The 16,047-nt window shown below is 44.2% G+C and overlaps 1 protein-coding gene across 1 annotated transcript; it reads left to right on the forward strand.

The window, feature by feature from the left end:
* Window positions 1–10,827: 10,827 nt before the first annotated feature.
* Window positions 10,828–12,140, forward strand: LOC106658570 (probable uridine nucleosidase 2). The gene is made up of 5 exons (XM_014380574.2): window positions 10,828–10,942; window positions 11,022–11,214; window positions 11,275–11,449; window positions 11,516–11,766; window positions 11,829–12,140. Exons 1-5 carry the CDS (start codon window positions 10,890–10,892, stop codon window positions 12,138–12,140), a joined length of 984 nt encoding a protein of 327 aa, XP_014236060.2. The 5' UTR covers window positions 10,828–10,889.
* Window positions 12,141–16,047: the final 3,907 nt, after the last annotated feature.

The raw sequence follows: 16,047 nt of genomic DNA on the forward strand, positions 1-16,047 counted from the left end.
TTTTTTTATATATTTTTTTACTTCGTTTTTTCGTTTCTTGAAATTTATAACTTTTTGGTTGCTTTTTTGTTGTTGTTCCTTGTTGTTCTTGAGCTCGTTTATTAAAAAAATTTTGAAATTAGACACGTTTACTGTTCCAAAAACTTGTGAGTCGCTTGTTATGTAAGAATCAGTTACTGTTATTATTGTAGTGGTGGTTGTATTATATATATTCCGGCAAAATCATAAAGTTGAGTTGTTCAGACTTTGTACAGAAAAATCGGTGCGTGTTTTACAAACGGTTAAATTAATTTTTCAATGAAATAACTATGACAACACATAATAACACAGTGCGACGCGTCTGAAACAGAAAAAAGAGAGGCAAGTGTTAGATTCGAGCTCGAAGGAGATCGAAAGTAACGCCAACGCCATGATCGCAAGCTCCGCTTGCGGAACTCGAGTGAACGACCGTCTGAGACCGTGTGAAACGTTTAGTTACGATTTGCCGATTTAATCGAATTTGATTTTTATTATTTATTTATCAATTTTACGTTTAGTATTCATTTGTAAACCATCAATAAGGTTAATTTTAGACGAATTTGTTAATTATATTTTAAACCAATTTTCACCCCATAGCTCAGGAGACATTTGTTCCTTGTAAATTCCCTTTGCATAAATAGATGATAAGAAAAATAATTTGAATTGAAAAATAATTTAACGATGAAGATTAAAAAATATGTTCAAAAGAATCAATAAAAAAAATGAAATAAATAGTTAATGTTCATATAAGATGAAAAAATTTGAAGAATTTTAATGAGAAAAACGTCAGAAATCATACGATGGAATGAATTTTGCAATCATAATAGAGCCAAAAGCATGAAATGGTGAATAAAAAACATACCTCGTGACTTCTGTACTAAAGAAAAAAATGCAAAAAATGGAACAAACACACTGAAAAACCTCACAATCCCACCCATGGATCTGGAAAACTTGTCATAAAATGGAGTCGCGTCGCCAAAACAAAATGGAGTCCAGCTAAGCGCGTGCTCATCTGACTGATCCACCATGACACTTGACGTAGGCGGCAGCAGCACTAGTAGCAGGAGCAGAAGCAGTTCTCACCGTCTCTCTTTTTCCGCACCAAATTTACTCGGGCACAGAGCGAAGCACACAAGTCTCACAGCACTTTTACCCGCGACGCAAAATTCAAAAGTACGCGCGCTCGAAAAGCTCGAGGCGCGATCGTTCTTCTCTTCGGTGCCACGAAGGTGGTGGCATTTTTCGCAGAACACGTGACCCCACGTATCGGCGAAGAAACGAGCGGGTCGGAGAAAGATAGAGAACGTCTTTGAATGCGCGCGGCAGTGCCCCTCTCCTCTTTTCGCCGACGCTGCCTTTCACGCTACCTTCCCCCTGTGCTTGCTCCGTAAGACGCGCGCCGTGCAAGCTCGCGTTCTCTCTCGGTCCTCTTCCTCCACCTCTTCTTCTTTCCCACCCTCAGCGAGAGAGCCGAGCTGCTTTCCCGCAAAACGCGATCCAGAAACTTTTCTCTTGCACTGCCACGTGCTGCTGCTGCTTCGTGCTGCGGCTGCCGCCGTAGTCCTCGGTCCAGATCTCCGTTGCGCTGCTCCGTACGTCGACTCTACGAGCGTCTCCTGAGCTTTTTCTATGCATTTCACGTCCTAGACTCGGCTTCGCGCACTTTTCCACACAAATTGGTCGTTCACTCTTTGCGATCTCGTCGATTAGAAGCGATTGGTATGATTTTTAAAATTTAAACTCGAATTAAAACTTGATAAAATCGCGGATTTATGGTAACCTTTGATAGAGGCATTGCGAGCATCCCCGTGTCTGAGTAGCAACTGCGCCGTGGCCCCGTGCCGGGCACCCCCACCTCACCTCGGCCGCGCCGAACAGAGAGAGCCTCGCCTCTGTCTTTCTCTCTCTATGCATACACACGGACGCACACAGAGATACACACGTACGTACGTATGCACGCGCTACGTACGCAACCCTCACTCTCTATCTCGCTTTAGCCCTCGGTCAAGCCGTGCAGAGCGTCCCCTCCGCCCCCGTATCGCTCCCTCTCGCGTGTGCATGCGTGCCTGCTGTTGCTGCTGCTGCTGCAGACTCCCCCGCGCCGTCCCTGCTACAGCCGAACGCATAGGTCGAATGTGCAACGCGCGTTTGGGAATGCACAGACTCGCTGTATCCGAGTCTATGTACTTGAGTATGTGCGTGCGGCAACGTGTGCGTGTGTGTCTGTAACCCCCCCGCATATCCACGTCTCCTTCCAGCTGCACATGTCTGTAGGTGTGTGTGTGCGTGTATGCATCGTCCCCCGAGTGCATCTCTCTCTCCGTCTCTCTTGCTCTTGCTCTCGCTCGTTCGTTCGGTGCATGCGTGTGCGGCCGATGCAAGTCTGTATTGCATACGTGTACGGTCATCCAAGTGACGATTCGCTGCTGCTCGAAACTGTACCAGTGCGCCGATGCTGGCTGCGCGTGCTCACTCGATTCGCGATTCGCAACTATTCAGCGGCCGGCAGCTTCGCCTTCGACTATGTATACTAGACTCGCAGCTAGGCAGCTCTGCGCCTAGCTAAACTATTTGCCTTCGTATTGCTGCTGGACACCGTACAAGCAAAAAGGCGGGGATGCAGCTCGCTCGATCCTGCTGCAGCGTGAATTCGCATCAGTCGCCGCCTTCCTTATTAAAGACTATAATTGCGTTTCTTTCGACTTTTTGTTCGAGATTTTTAGAAGAAAAAAAAAACTTGAGAAAAAATGGAAAAATGTACGAATAAAAAAAATAAACGAGGCATTTTTGGTATCAATTATTTTGTTTAAAACCGTACCATGACTCCCCCTCAACCCTTAGGAATACCGATCGTCTGATATTTTAATAACGTCGCTGCGAGCCTGAAATTGAGCCTGGAGTGAGTCGCAGAAGCAAGAAAAATCCTGGAATGTATAACATGCTGCAGACGCTGCAGTGTATAGCGCGTAAGGGTACAGGCGTACGTACGTACGGTGGGTTGCGCGCTCGTGTGTGCGTCGATGACGATGATTGCAAATGAGGGTGAAGAGAGAGAACTGCAGCAACAGAGAGCGAGCGGGCGAGCGAGAGAGAGAGAACACGATAGAGAGATAGAGGAAAAGAGCGAGTGGACGCTGAGAAAATCAATACCGAAATTAAACGCTCGCGCGTTCGGCCATCGTAATTTTCGACGCGTTGCACATGCAGGCGTTGCACTATAGTACATAGTGGGTACATATACGGTGCCGCTGGTGGCAACGTAGCGCGCGCGGCATATAACGCGTAGACACACTAGACCATTTCGGATGCTAAATTGGATTTCGAACGTTTTTTTAATAAAACAAGAGTGAGAGCTAGCGTTGGAGATGCGCCGACACCGTATGCTGCAGCTAGCTCTGCTACGTTGCACCGATCTGCAACGGCTAGCACACTCGAGAGTATAACTCGTCAGAGCTGCTGCTCGTTGAGTACTGAACTTGACAATCGTTATTCAAACGCGTTAAATATGGTCATCGGGTGTTTATGTCCGTACACACACACACACACGCACGCACACATACAGGCGCAAGCGTGTACACCTATGAACATACTCTATTGCACCCACTTGCAAGCGACGAATGAATGTTTTAGCGGATATAAAGTGGTTTTAGTCGTGCAAAATATTTTATTCATTCGATATGATGCTGCTTTACGATTGAAGTGCAGAAGAGAGAGAGAGAGAGAGAGAGAGAGAGAGAAAAAGAGATAGAGAGAAAGTAGAGAGATGCAATGAAATCCAGAAGGTCTGCGAGCGATTATAACAGCGCCGTACACACGACTTGTTTATTTTTGGCCGGTGGCTATAGTAGAGAAGAGTTAGGATATATACTTTTTAGACTTTTAACGAGCACTGGAGCTCTCGATACGTGTACGCCACGATCACGGCGAATATATTTTTCGACGGCGCATGGCATTTGTACGTGCGCTGTCCGATACTCGAGCAAATTAATAGCAGCCAAAATAGATTCGTCCGTACGCAGCCACGGATCATTTTGTATCAATCATATTGAATTCATAATACGAGAGCCGAGTTGACGGCTCGTGCAACATAGCGTATTGTCGAAGAATCTTCATCGGCTTTCTTTTTATTCGACTTTTTTAATTTTTTAATTTTTTTTGCTTTTACAAAAAAAAAANATTTTTTTTGCTTTTAAAAAAAAAAAAAAAAAGAATAAAAAATGCGCACGAGTAAAATAACGCAGACGCAGGCTAAAATTTTGATTTCATTGCAACTGCAGTTCCAGCAGCAGCAACAGCAGCAGTGGCTCTTCTGCAGGAGGGAAAATTTACAGCGCTTGGAGATATCTCTGCGTGTGCATCCAGCTAGTGTAGGGTTCAACACTCCCCTGACCTAGCTTAACCCCTCGCTGCCACTGCTTCTGCTGCTGCTGCTGCTGTACTAACTGCATCCAAGCGCATCTCCCCCTAAATGTGATGCAGAAGAGTGTATAGGAAGTCATTCCTCTCATAGCGAAATGTGAACCAGTATTTAATATAAGAATGACCGTTCTCTCTTTGCCACAGAGAGATCAGTTATAGTCATCGTGTGCACGGTCCTCCAGGCTTTCTCAAAAATAGCCACTAAAAAAGCTGTAAAAAATAATGCAGGCATTGCTCGTTGGATAACGAACCGGAGAGAGAATCGAAAATTGTCTCCCTTTATTTTTCCGAATGATCATTCGTATAATCCACGGACATGCCTCTTTCCCCTCGGGCTTTTCTCCCGATGACGACGTATCGAGTGAGTACGGTATAGATATAGCCGCCGCCACCGCCGCCGCATGCATAGCTCTGTGTACAAAGTGATTTCCAAAAGCGAGCCGGTTGCATGTATGCGCGACACGTAGACTGCACGCGCACACCGACGCCACCCCTTTTGCTTCGGCTCCTTGTACTTTGTGTAGCTGCTGCTGCTGCTGTTGCCTCTGCTGCCACTTCTATACTCCGCTGTTTCTATACGTGCGTGTATTTTGCAAGCCGAGCTGGCGTTTCTTCGGGATTTAGGGTCTCCCTCCGGGCGAGCGCTTAATCTTGGCCGTGCAGTGTATGCAGCGCGCGGCCGGCTTATGCGCGCGTACTTTGCACCGAGCAGATGACGGCACAGGTGCCGCTCGGTGCACCTACAAACATTGTTGCGTTGCGCAATGATTTTTTATCCCTCGGAGCCAGGCCAATTATCAGTCCGTAAGATCGAAATTCACGACAATCGGCGCTTCGATAAAATTACTAAATGTTCTTCATATCTTTACTCGCGTCTCGTATATGGGCTCTCTGCACGTAAACACATACACGCAGACCAATTCGTGGGTACGCGTGTGTTTTGCAGTAAATCTTGATAGGCTAGCGCGAGAGAGCCGAGAGAGTCGCGTAGCTAACGAGCAAAAACATATCCATTAGGTTTCTATGCGCTCTCGCGCGCGCTCACAAGTGTATAACGAAGCCCATAAGTATAACGTATACATATAAACGCAACGTTGCGCGTCCTGCAGCGGCGGCGGCGGCGCACTTCCACTACTTATCGTTTCTCTCTTTGCATGCACGTTCCGTTACACATAGCCACGAGACACCTATATATACACTGACAGCGGCGCATATACGAGCAGCCCCGGCTATATTCGCTAGCGCGCGTTTATTATCGTAAATAGCAAATAAAACTCGGCGCGAGATAATTAGACACCGGAGCGCGTCCGCGCGTATATAGTGGCGTTTTTCTCGCATGTGTTCGTGCGCGCGAGCTGCAGCCCAGTGCACGCCAGTCTTATATGTATTTTGTTAATTTTCGAATTTTGTAATTGCACAAGAGGTGATGAGAGAGAGAACTGAAGAGGTTCATCTGTGTGCGCGCGCGCGCTATGTATTTACGCGTGGGAGAGTGTGGGTCGAGTGGAGCTTACTATATACTATTGCTCTTGTGGCGGCAGCGGCGAATTATCGCAATGTCGGAAATTCGAATCGCCACTCGCACATATTATAATAAAATTGGATTTGTTCGCTCTTTCTCTCATACTCCGTTCCTTCGTTGAAAAGTCGCTTTTTCGTTGATTAAAATATCATAATTATCGGTAACAGGGGGGAGTCGATCGCTGCTGCTGCTGCTGCTGCTCCAACAGCAACCTGCCGAGGAAAAATGCTCCACACACACACACGCATCCGTCGAGAAATATAATGCGATGAGTTAAATAATAACGTTTCACGTACAAAATTCCCTCTCCCCGGCCCCGCTGCTGCAGGGGCTAAATCTCGAGCTCGGATGAATTTGTGATTTCAGCGGCGTGCACGAGAGCGAGCGAGCGCAATCGGAAAAATAGTCCAAAAGTAATGAAAGAGACGAGATGTACGCCGGTTTTCGCGCGCGCTCGCGCCCACGTTAATATTTTCATTATCATTATCATTTTGAACGATTGAATTTCCTCTCTCCCTCCCATTCGCGCTACAAAATTCAAATTTGAGGAATTTCATAGCCACGTGCTCGCGACCCGAGAGTTTGTGCGACGCGAAATGTGATTATCTTTCTGTTTGGCTTATCGAATGACTCTCAAAGCGGAAGGGGGTGAAAACGGTCGGATAAAAAATAACACGAAAATCCGCACGCGCATAAACTAGTCATGGAACAAATATTTTTTCCGGTGCAGGCAGTGTGCGAGCGGTGCAGCCACCGACACATCCGCGTGCGACAATCAAAATATAAAATACTCTTTCTCCGCTGCTTCTATTATAGCTGCATGTATGTACGAACACGCATGTACACTACAGCGAAGTGAGAGAGAGGGAGAGAGAGAGAGAGAGAAAGAGAGTACGGCGCTAAAAGCTCAGCCAGGCGCGCATATACACATATCGTGCAGTGCACGCACTACAAAAAGCCCTGTCAAAATAACCCAACGAAATTCCGGCGCTGCTGCTGCTGCATCCCTGCACCCGCGAATGCCCGAGATATCGTTGCACATCCTGGCTCGAACAATGCGCGAATTATTCACCGCGTGTATATACGCGCGCTCAGAGTGTCCACGACTGCGAGAGAGATACTCTACTCTCTCTCTCTCTCTCTCTTCCATACAGTGTACGCAGGCACGTTGCGGAAGGGTTGTAACCGAGTATACTGCTACTGCTGCTGAATCGTCTCTCGCAATTCTTTTCCCCCAGCTTATTTTTCGAGAAAAAATTTTTATAACCAGCGGGACATCGCCAGCCGGCCGGCCAGCTCGAAATCTCATTTTTATTTTCCTTTGCTCGCAGCGCACGGACTATCATCGTCATCATTCCCTGTCGTGATTTTTTGCGAACTCTAGACGTCCTCCGGACCTTATGCTAATTTTCGGTGTACGAGGCTGCCTTTGTCCAGTGGGGCGCGCTTTCCCCTTTATATCTACGCGTCCGAGGATAAAAAATATTTTTATATACATCATGTATACGGGTCAAGCAATGCCAGTGCTCTGCTTGCTCGGAAGTGTAAACGCGTACATGCGAGCATACAAACGAAATATTCGTGTATGTATAAGATAATATATATCCCGAGCGAGTGCAGGCATATATACGTGCACACGTCGATGCGTTCGCGGTCATTCATTGCGCCGAGAGAAAGGCATCATCACACACGTGCACAATATATACTAACGGCTGTTGCCAATGACGCCCTTAAGACAATCGATGCAATTACGTGCCCCGGCATCATGTGCGCATGCATCATGCAGGATACTACGTGCATGGACTCTGCGTTCTGTGGTTCTCATCTTCGGGCGGCGAGAGAAAGAGAGGGACGAGGCAGAGCGAGAGAAAGAGAGAGAGAGAGAGAGAGAGAGATATACGTCGAGTACACGTTAACAAACTTATGTGCGCAGCTGCTCGTGCGACTCTTTTCCATTTGCCCCTTTTCGCACCTAGACGCGCGCTCGAGTAAAAGGGAACGGAAGAGAGAAGTCTGGCAAGAGAGCCTAGATAATAGTAGTATACTTTTTTGCTCGCTCTCCTTGAGCCTAAGGAGCATCGTTAAGGAGTCAGATGTACGTATAATATTTTTTGCCACGTTTCGCGCGAATCCCAACTATAACGAGATGCTCTAGTCGTGCATGTGAAATAGAAAACTTTTGCGTGCAGCTTGGCGAAGGAATGCTACACGAGCCGCATCCATATAGCTCTGGTATAGGTAGTAGGCCAGAGCTCGCAGTTTTATTGGCCTGCGAGTACGCGCGGGTAAGTTTAGCTGATATTCGTCTAGAAAACATATTGCGCCGGCCGCGCGCGCGCGGTACACGTACAGTATTTATAAAAAGCGTCGGGCAAATGGCCAAACGATAAAAGGCCTAGCTCGCTGTGTTTATGTAGGGCGGAACACAAAAATCTCCGCGTCGAGACGTATATTCTTTCGTATGTATGCAAAATGGTCGGTCGCATATTCGGAGGTTAAAAAAATTCATTACACGGGCTCAAGGGGAGCTAGCCATCGGACTGCTGCGTACTTTTATATGTGCGTATTATAATGTAACGCGACAATGAGGGAGAGCAGATATATACGCGCGCCTTGTCTGTAACACGGCGTTGACCAATCATCCCTGCAATTTTTTGTCTAGCCGCGCACGCGTCCATACACAGCTGCGGCTTCGCTATTCATGCAAATTACGAAGCCCGGCCAGAAGTGTGACTAGCGGACAAAAAGATACCCAAAGGCCTAGGTCACCTCTAGTTAGTATGTTTGTCCCGAAGGCTAGTTGGACAGGAGGTATTGTCAGAGCGCCTATTATCTATGAGCGCAAAGAATTCGTCAAAAATAGATGTACTTCGACAAAAAAACAACCGATGCGCATCTCTTTATACTCTCGGATGCGCAGGGGGTAATGTGCTTACATTCCGTCCAGACTTTTGTTCCTGCCTAACTTTTCTTTGTTTTCGACTTTGTTTGTGGATCGCTTGATATAAAAATAAATCCAAGGTCCGAAAAATTTAATACCGTTTTAGGAGTTGATAAGTATGTGTATAGCGACGACGCTCTATCAATTGAAAAACAGAGAAAAAGTATAAAAATACCGAGAACAATTGAAAGATCCTTTTCTTCGAACGGCTTTCTTAGTGAGCTGGAAAAAGGTTTCGCGAGGAAAACCTCTCTTGGCTGCTGGCCTAATGATCGGAGAGCCCGTGCTAAGGCGAACTGCCTGCCAGTGGGTAATTAGTAAAAACAAAAGACATCACCCTTTCGCTTCCTGCGCGATTCAAAATGTCCAAAAAGAAAGGTTTGCGCGCGCTTGTACTCGAAAAATCAAACGTTTAAAATTTAAATGAGAAACTAATCCAACGCTTTTTCTAAATGGACACGAAGCAAGACGCACTTTAAAGATTGCTGACTGGCTGGCAGCATAGCTCCCTTGCTCAGATACATATTAACATTGAAATTGGTTGCAATTTCTCGTTTGTTGAACCCTCTACTGCTCGAGCTGCGCCGAGTCCTCCTCGAAATTTTTGACTAATCGAAAATTCATCGAACCCGAGCGCGGCGCTTGCATAAGGGGTGAATGCACGCATGCACCCTCGAGGAGAAAATGCACCCCGAAAAACGCGTAGCGTACACTCGAGCTGCGCAGGGTCAGTTTTCGCGTTATTTTCTTGGCAGGTCGTAGAGAGAGAGACAGAGAGCGGGTATATATACGGCACGGCGCAGCACAGCGGTGGCTAGCGAGTGCAGAGAATGCGCTTTCTGCATGGGCAATCGATACTTGTGGCCAGCAGGAAAGCTGCGTTGTGGTCATGTGCGTGTGCGTGAGCCTACGTACGCGTCTGTGTACGCGTCGAGCCCCTCTCGCGCGCAACGAGCAGCGCAACGAGTGCATGTGCAAGCGCGAATTCAGGTGCCATGACCTACGACGGTCTATATAATATGCCGTGTACGCAGCTGCGCGTCCAAATATAGGCTTATGCAGAGGAATTCAGCCAGGCTGCCTGCTCCGTGTGCGTTAGAGTGCGTTTGAACGCGTTGCGCTGAAGAAAAGCGGAAAAACTCGATTTTTATCGACTCTTGCTACGGCCGAAGAGCGCAATGATAATATATTTTGATTGTAATTTAAAATTTATGTGTATAAATATCGAAGAAATTATGAAAATTTTCGAGCGGACCCCCTGTGCGCGAGCAGGCTCAATTTGGAAAATATGCATATATAATGTAAATATTCGTAATGTCTTTGACGTTATCATTATAATTTAAAATGAGTATAATGCAACGAAAATATAGCATGATAAATACGATTTTTCATCACGTTCGCTGCCTATATACTGGAAGCGCAAGTATAAAATTGCTGCGCTGCGTTTATGAATCACGTGAAATTTCTTTGCGTGTTTTATGCGAAATTTGATTTTTCGCGTAATATTTCATCGAAAAGAGAGGATTTTCCCTGTCGTGGTAAATTTTGCAAATAATTTATGCACAACTTTTTGCCTCGCGTATGATAATGCTTTGTTGCAGCTTCCGAACGCGAGCCTTTGCTTTGATTGAATGCCCCGCTGTACATTTTACACGTTTCGCTTGCCACGTGTAAACTTTTCGAATCGACTTCGAGCTTTGTATCTATTAAGAGTTTACGGGAAATTCAGAGCGTTTTTTCGTCGACAATTGGCAATCGTAAAGCACAAAAGTAGTACTTTTTATACCTTTAAATAAATCGTGAAATCAGAACATTTTACGGCGCGCGCCTGCACGAATAGCCAATATCTATATACTCGTGCTATCATTATTGTTTCGTGCGTAGTCAGTACTATTTTGTTGACTACGTAAATTGCAAAAATTTATCTGGTGCACAAAAATTTCTTTTCAAAATATTCATTCAACAAATTTTGTTGTTTACTGAGTAATCATGGATTTCAAGATTATTCTTGCATTTCTGGGCCTTTTGATTCCTGACATACAGTAATTATACTATCAATACTTTTCCTATCGAATAGATACGAGAATAATAACTTTTTTAAACTTTTTTTATTATCAACAGTGCAGTTCATGATCGATTGAAATTACTCATCGATACCGATGCAGGTAGCGATGATGCAGTAGCCCTCATGTTAGCTCTTAAAGCTTCTGACATGGTAGATGTGGTAGCCATTACTTGTACTTATGGTAATACAGTAGAGGAAAATGTCGAAAAAAATGTTTTAAAGATTTTGACGATAGCAGGTAGAACGGATGTAAGTAAAATAAAACAAAACATCTAAAAAGCAAACTTTCAATAATGGAATATTCTTCAGGTGCCAGTCTATAGTGGATCGAAAAAACCTCTGAAATCTCGTAGTTATAAACCCACAAATTTTTTCGGAATAGATGGTATGGGTGATATGGAGTTTGCGAAAGAAGTAACCGCTGAAGTGGATCGTTCAATGACAGCTCCAGAAGCAATGTCTTACTATGCCAAACTTTATCCAAGTATACCATTATTTCGAGTTTTACTTGTTCATCGTAATTTTATTTAAATGAAATATTTTTTTCAAGAGAAATTAAACATTGTATTACTCGGGCCGCTAACTAATGTTGCGAGGGCGGTGCAGTTGGATCCTCAGCTTGCCGAAAATGTGCAGAAATTTTGGAGCATGGGTGCTTGTCCATTAGGCAATGGAGCACCGGCCCCTGATTTTAATTATGGATTAGATCCTGAAAGTGTACACTTATTTTTCAAAAACACTAAACAAACGCCGATAACCATTTTCCCAGGATGCACAAGGAGAAAACATAAAATTCATATGGTAAGTTTGCCAAAATCTCTTTTATTTCTTAATATTTTTTATAATAAATTTATGGTAAGCAGGACTGGAGAGCACATATACTCGGTTCACAACGAAACTCCGAAATCATTGAGTTCTTGAACAAAGCTGAACAAATAGCCATTAAATCTGTGAATGGTGAGTGGATATCAGACGACTCCCTAGCACTATCTTCTGCGATTTGGCCAAAAAAAATAATAACGAAACGTAACAAAGGAGAGATTATACCAATAACCGGAGGTCTTCATAGAGGATTTGTGATTTTCAAAAAACAAACGAGTAACAAAAACGTTGAAATTGTTGAAGATTATAACCATCAAATGTTTCAATTAAAATTACTCAAGTATTTGAAATGAGAGTAATTAATCATTTCTATAGTAAATGCTTGAATTGAATAATTCGAAGATCATATGAGTATATGTTAAATTATAAATAAATATACATCGTATCCTGAGATGTAAATAATTTATATGTTTTCTTATTTTACCGAAAAATGCTCTGAAAAATTATTAATGTTTATAATTAATTTTAATAGGGGTTAAATTTGATTTTAGGGGTGAATTTTGAAAAATTTCGGCTTATCTTGAATTGGAAAGCTTCTACTGTAAAGGTAAGAAAAATACGGTATAGAAATAATTTTGTGTCTAAGCAATTTATCATCTGCGCGTATAACTAAAAGTTATCTACAAAACATTTCTTACCGAAAAATATTATTACAGTGATTTAATAGAACGCTCCAAAAAAATTTTTCTTTAAAAGTAGTTGTATCGAGATGATACGATAAAATTTCGGACGAAAGGGACGAGACGAGTGGTATACGTAACAAAAGTCGTTTCTTCATAAGCAAGCTAATTGAGTGTATGCGTGCATCCGTGTGCCATTCATTGAAAGCCATATACAAGAGGCTAACAGTCGCCGGTCCTCACGATCACAATATGGTGCACGTGATTGAATAAGAAAAAAAAATCGTACATGACTTTTTGTTGCGAACGCGTGTAAGACCTTGAATCGACAAAATATCGGAATATATAGAGAAAAATTGACTGGAAAATGTGGCTTGTTTTTGAGCGCCCAAGATGATTCGATTTCTACAGTGCATCGTTATTTGAGAATATAGACCTTGGGCTTGTGAATGCTCGATTTCAAATAAAAGACTTCCGCTAAATGCACTATATTTCTGAAATAGACTTCTATGTTAAGGTAATTATGCTCGAGCGAAACATATGTCTGTGCTTGTCATTTTTTGCTGCTTGCAGATAACGAATGTACGCGCACATTGTGTTGCATTTCTGTGGGAATAACTCGTGTTCCGTAGCAAAAGTCTCTCATAAATATAGCAAAATTTTTGTATAATAATATCGGTAAATCACGTCTGTTCTCTCGTATTTTTGACTTCCCTTGATTCAGATCCTCTTTCCCATCGCGTTTGTAATTTTTTCGTGGCAAAAATACAGTTCTGAAAAGTTGCCCGACTCCCGAGCCGCGAATCAAAGGGCAAAAAAGTTGAACAGCACCGCGCAAACTTTCGGAAAGAGATAGTCGCAGCGAGCGACAGTGGAAACTTTATTCGGTGAAATTTTCCTGCACTTGTAAAAATCCTCGCTCGGTCGAGATACTGTCTCTTTCTTGGATGTTCAGGCGGCTAATCCTGTCTCTCTTTCTCTCTCTCTCTCGCTGGGCTCGTTCGCCAATTAGCAGCTCTCTTCCTCGGCGAGAGAACGTGTAGCAAGTAAAAAGGCTCGCGCTAGAAGATTTCTGAAGCCTGCAATATTTCACGTGCAAGCAAGTAGTAGTGGTAGTAGTCTTATCGCTCGACCACGACGTCGTCCGCGCTTATAATGAAATTTTCGCGGGCACGCAAAGTTAAGTTTTCGTAAAAGTGAAGGCGGACAAAGGATATATATAGTCGCGACTGCGTTAAGAAAGAAGAAGAACGAACCGAGCGGCCGAGATTTAAGGCTATAATAAATTGGGCCGACAGTTGCGAAAAGAATGTCTCCTGCTCGCGAGAAGAAGGGAAAAACTTACCGAAAGAGATTGAGTACGCTCACGCTCGGATTAGCATCGCCGGCGTTTTTTTTCTTCATATTTTCCTGTCAGCCAATCCGCAGTTGTTTGCATCCAGGGGGTCACTGGCATTATGTGTAGGGGTCGAAGAAAAATGGAGACTCGGGATTGCTGCACCGAGATACATGGTTATTTTTAAAACCGGCCGTGTATATGCTCTTATAGCATCAAAAGAAAAAAGGGAGTAAGAGAAAAGGCTAGTTGGTTTTTAATTGAAAGCAAAGCTCGACCCTGCGAATTTTTAATTAAGAAAATTCAAGATCGAGCCCGACTGTACGTACACACACACACACACACACCCATATACAGCGTAGCGATTGGAAAGAAAAGCAGAGCAGCAGTTCGAGAGGAGTGCCTCGAAGGCTCCTCAAACAGTTTTATAATTGATTTCATTTTCATTTATTTTAGCTCGCCATGCCGAGAAGACGAGGCGCCAACGCTCACCCGGCAATCAATTTGATGTTTTAATTAAAGGAGCCCAAAGAGTGTGTCTGTGAAAAATTGGATCTTAACATCGAACGATCTTCGATGCGCTCGCCGCTCTTCTTCCGACCCAGCCGGACCGGTTCTGCTATTTTTTTTTCTTCCACTGCTCTTATTAATTTAAACATTTTCGCGCTCTTGAGTAACGATTTGTTTTTGCTGCGCAGCGCATTTTCAAAACGAAATAAAAGTAAATCTATCAAAAGCTGCAGCTCGAGACTATTCTTGAAAATTGTTCGATCGAAAAATAAACGCATTTCTTCTAGTCGTGTCGTGCCAAATTATTTAACGCCCCTAAACGTAAAATATGAGGCGTTATAACTTATGCTTATTTTTTGTCCACGCGAAAGCTTTATGGCTTGAGTAGGTCAGCCTTAGAAGTCGATGCAGTTGACATTTATTTGGCAAGCCATTATTGTGTCTCGTAAAAAGATCGAGCCGGAAAAATAAAAGGCTAAAAGCTGATGAAACTACTGCCGCGGCTGCTCTATGAGTTGCACTATTTTTATCATCCGAACGAATCGATGGCCATGCGCGTTCATGTGCAGCATACGTGTGTACATTACGGGCTAGCCTTGAACGATCAGTCGGGCGCCTTGTGTGGATGCAACCCCGTGCGGTTGGCACGCTCAGTCTACGCAGCGAGTTTGATTCGATGTGCTCTCGATTCGAAAAATCCGGCGCTTTCGACTTGGCTATTCTCGCGTGCTCGGAGCTTGACGTCAAAACTACAAATGCGCAGTGCATAATATTCATCTAATTTCTCTCTATATCTGTGCACACACACACACACACACACACTTGCTAAGCTTTTTTCCTCGGGACTTGCGCGCGGCGGAGGCTTATTATCCCGAAAGCGAGAGAATAATTTAAGGATAATGTTTGATATTCCATATTCGGTAGATGCAAAATTCATACGAATTCGAAATGTGCTCATACATGCGTGTATTATATACGCCGAACCATTATAATATTATCAGAGAATTAATGCTTGAAAGCAATTTGGCATGTATGCACTTTATGTACGGAAAATTATGAGATAAATGCCCTCCCTGTGGCATGTATACATACATACGTAACACTGTGCGCGAGCTCATGCGCGCACGCACACGCAGGCCTTATAAAGCGCGCGAAACTTACAAGCTCGCTCGATCGGCGAGATTAAGAATCTATTTTTCGCGAGAGTTTTCCAGGAAAAATCGCTTGTTGAATCGTGGCTTAATTTTGCACTGGCGCATACGTACGTATCGAAGAGAATCCAAGTCGAGCGATAAAATAAGACCATTTCGATAGAGTCCAGCGGAATATATACGCGGCGAGAGCGAAAGAGACCGAGAACGAGAGACAGAGACAGACAGAAAGCAAAGAGCAGCGTTGTATATACGTGTGCGAGGCGCGTTGCTCTTTGCGTCTAATTTACCGTGACGCGTCGCACTGTTGTCGGGCGATGATGCCGTAAATTATACATCGTCCCGGCGTTTTGTTTCTGCAGCGCTGTGCTTGCCGCTGCTGCTACTGCTGCTTCGGACTGTAGAGACTGCGGATCGGATGGATGTGCGAAATGCTCACACACAGAAATTGAATGGAGAAGCTGTGCTTTTTTGGCGCAGTTTTCGTACATAGCAAATAAAAAAAGACGTCGAAATTGCGCAAGACGTGGAAACTGCGTCGCTGCTATTTTCTCTCCTGCTCGGCGGCGGCGGCTCTTTCTTT

This window comes from Trichogramma pretiosum, unplaced genomic scaffold, assembly GCF_000599845.2.
Source record: "Trichogramma pretiosum strain Unisexual culture from Peru unplaced genomic scaffold, Tpre_2.0 scaffold2, whole genome shotgun sequence".
Classification (NCBI taxonomy): Eukaryota; Metazoa; Arthropoda; class Insecta; order Hymenoptera; family Trichogrammatidae; genus Trichogramma; species Trichogramma pretiosum.

What these genes read in the sequence shown, in the direction of transcription:
- LOC106658570 (XM_014380574.2), top strand. Translation starts at nt 10,890, where the DNA reads ATGGATTTCAAGATTATTCTTGCATTTCTGGGCCTTTTGATTCCTGAC. An exon ending in CTTTTGATTCCTGACATACA is followed by an intron (nt 10,943 to 11,021) that starts GTAATTATACTA and finishes TATTATCAACAG; the next exon opens with TGCAGTTCATGATCGATTGA. An exon ending in GAAAACATAAAATTCATATG is followed by an intron (nt 11,767 to 11,828) that starts GTAAGTTTGCCA and finishes TATGGTAAGCAG; the next exon opens with GACTGGAGAGCACATATACT.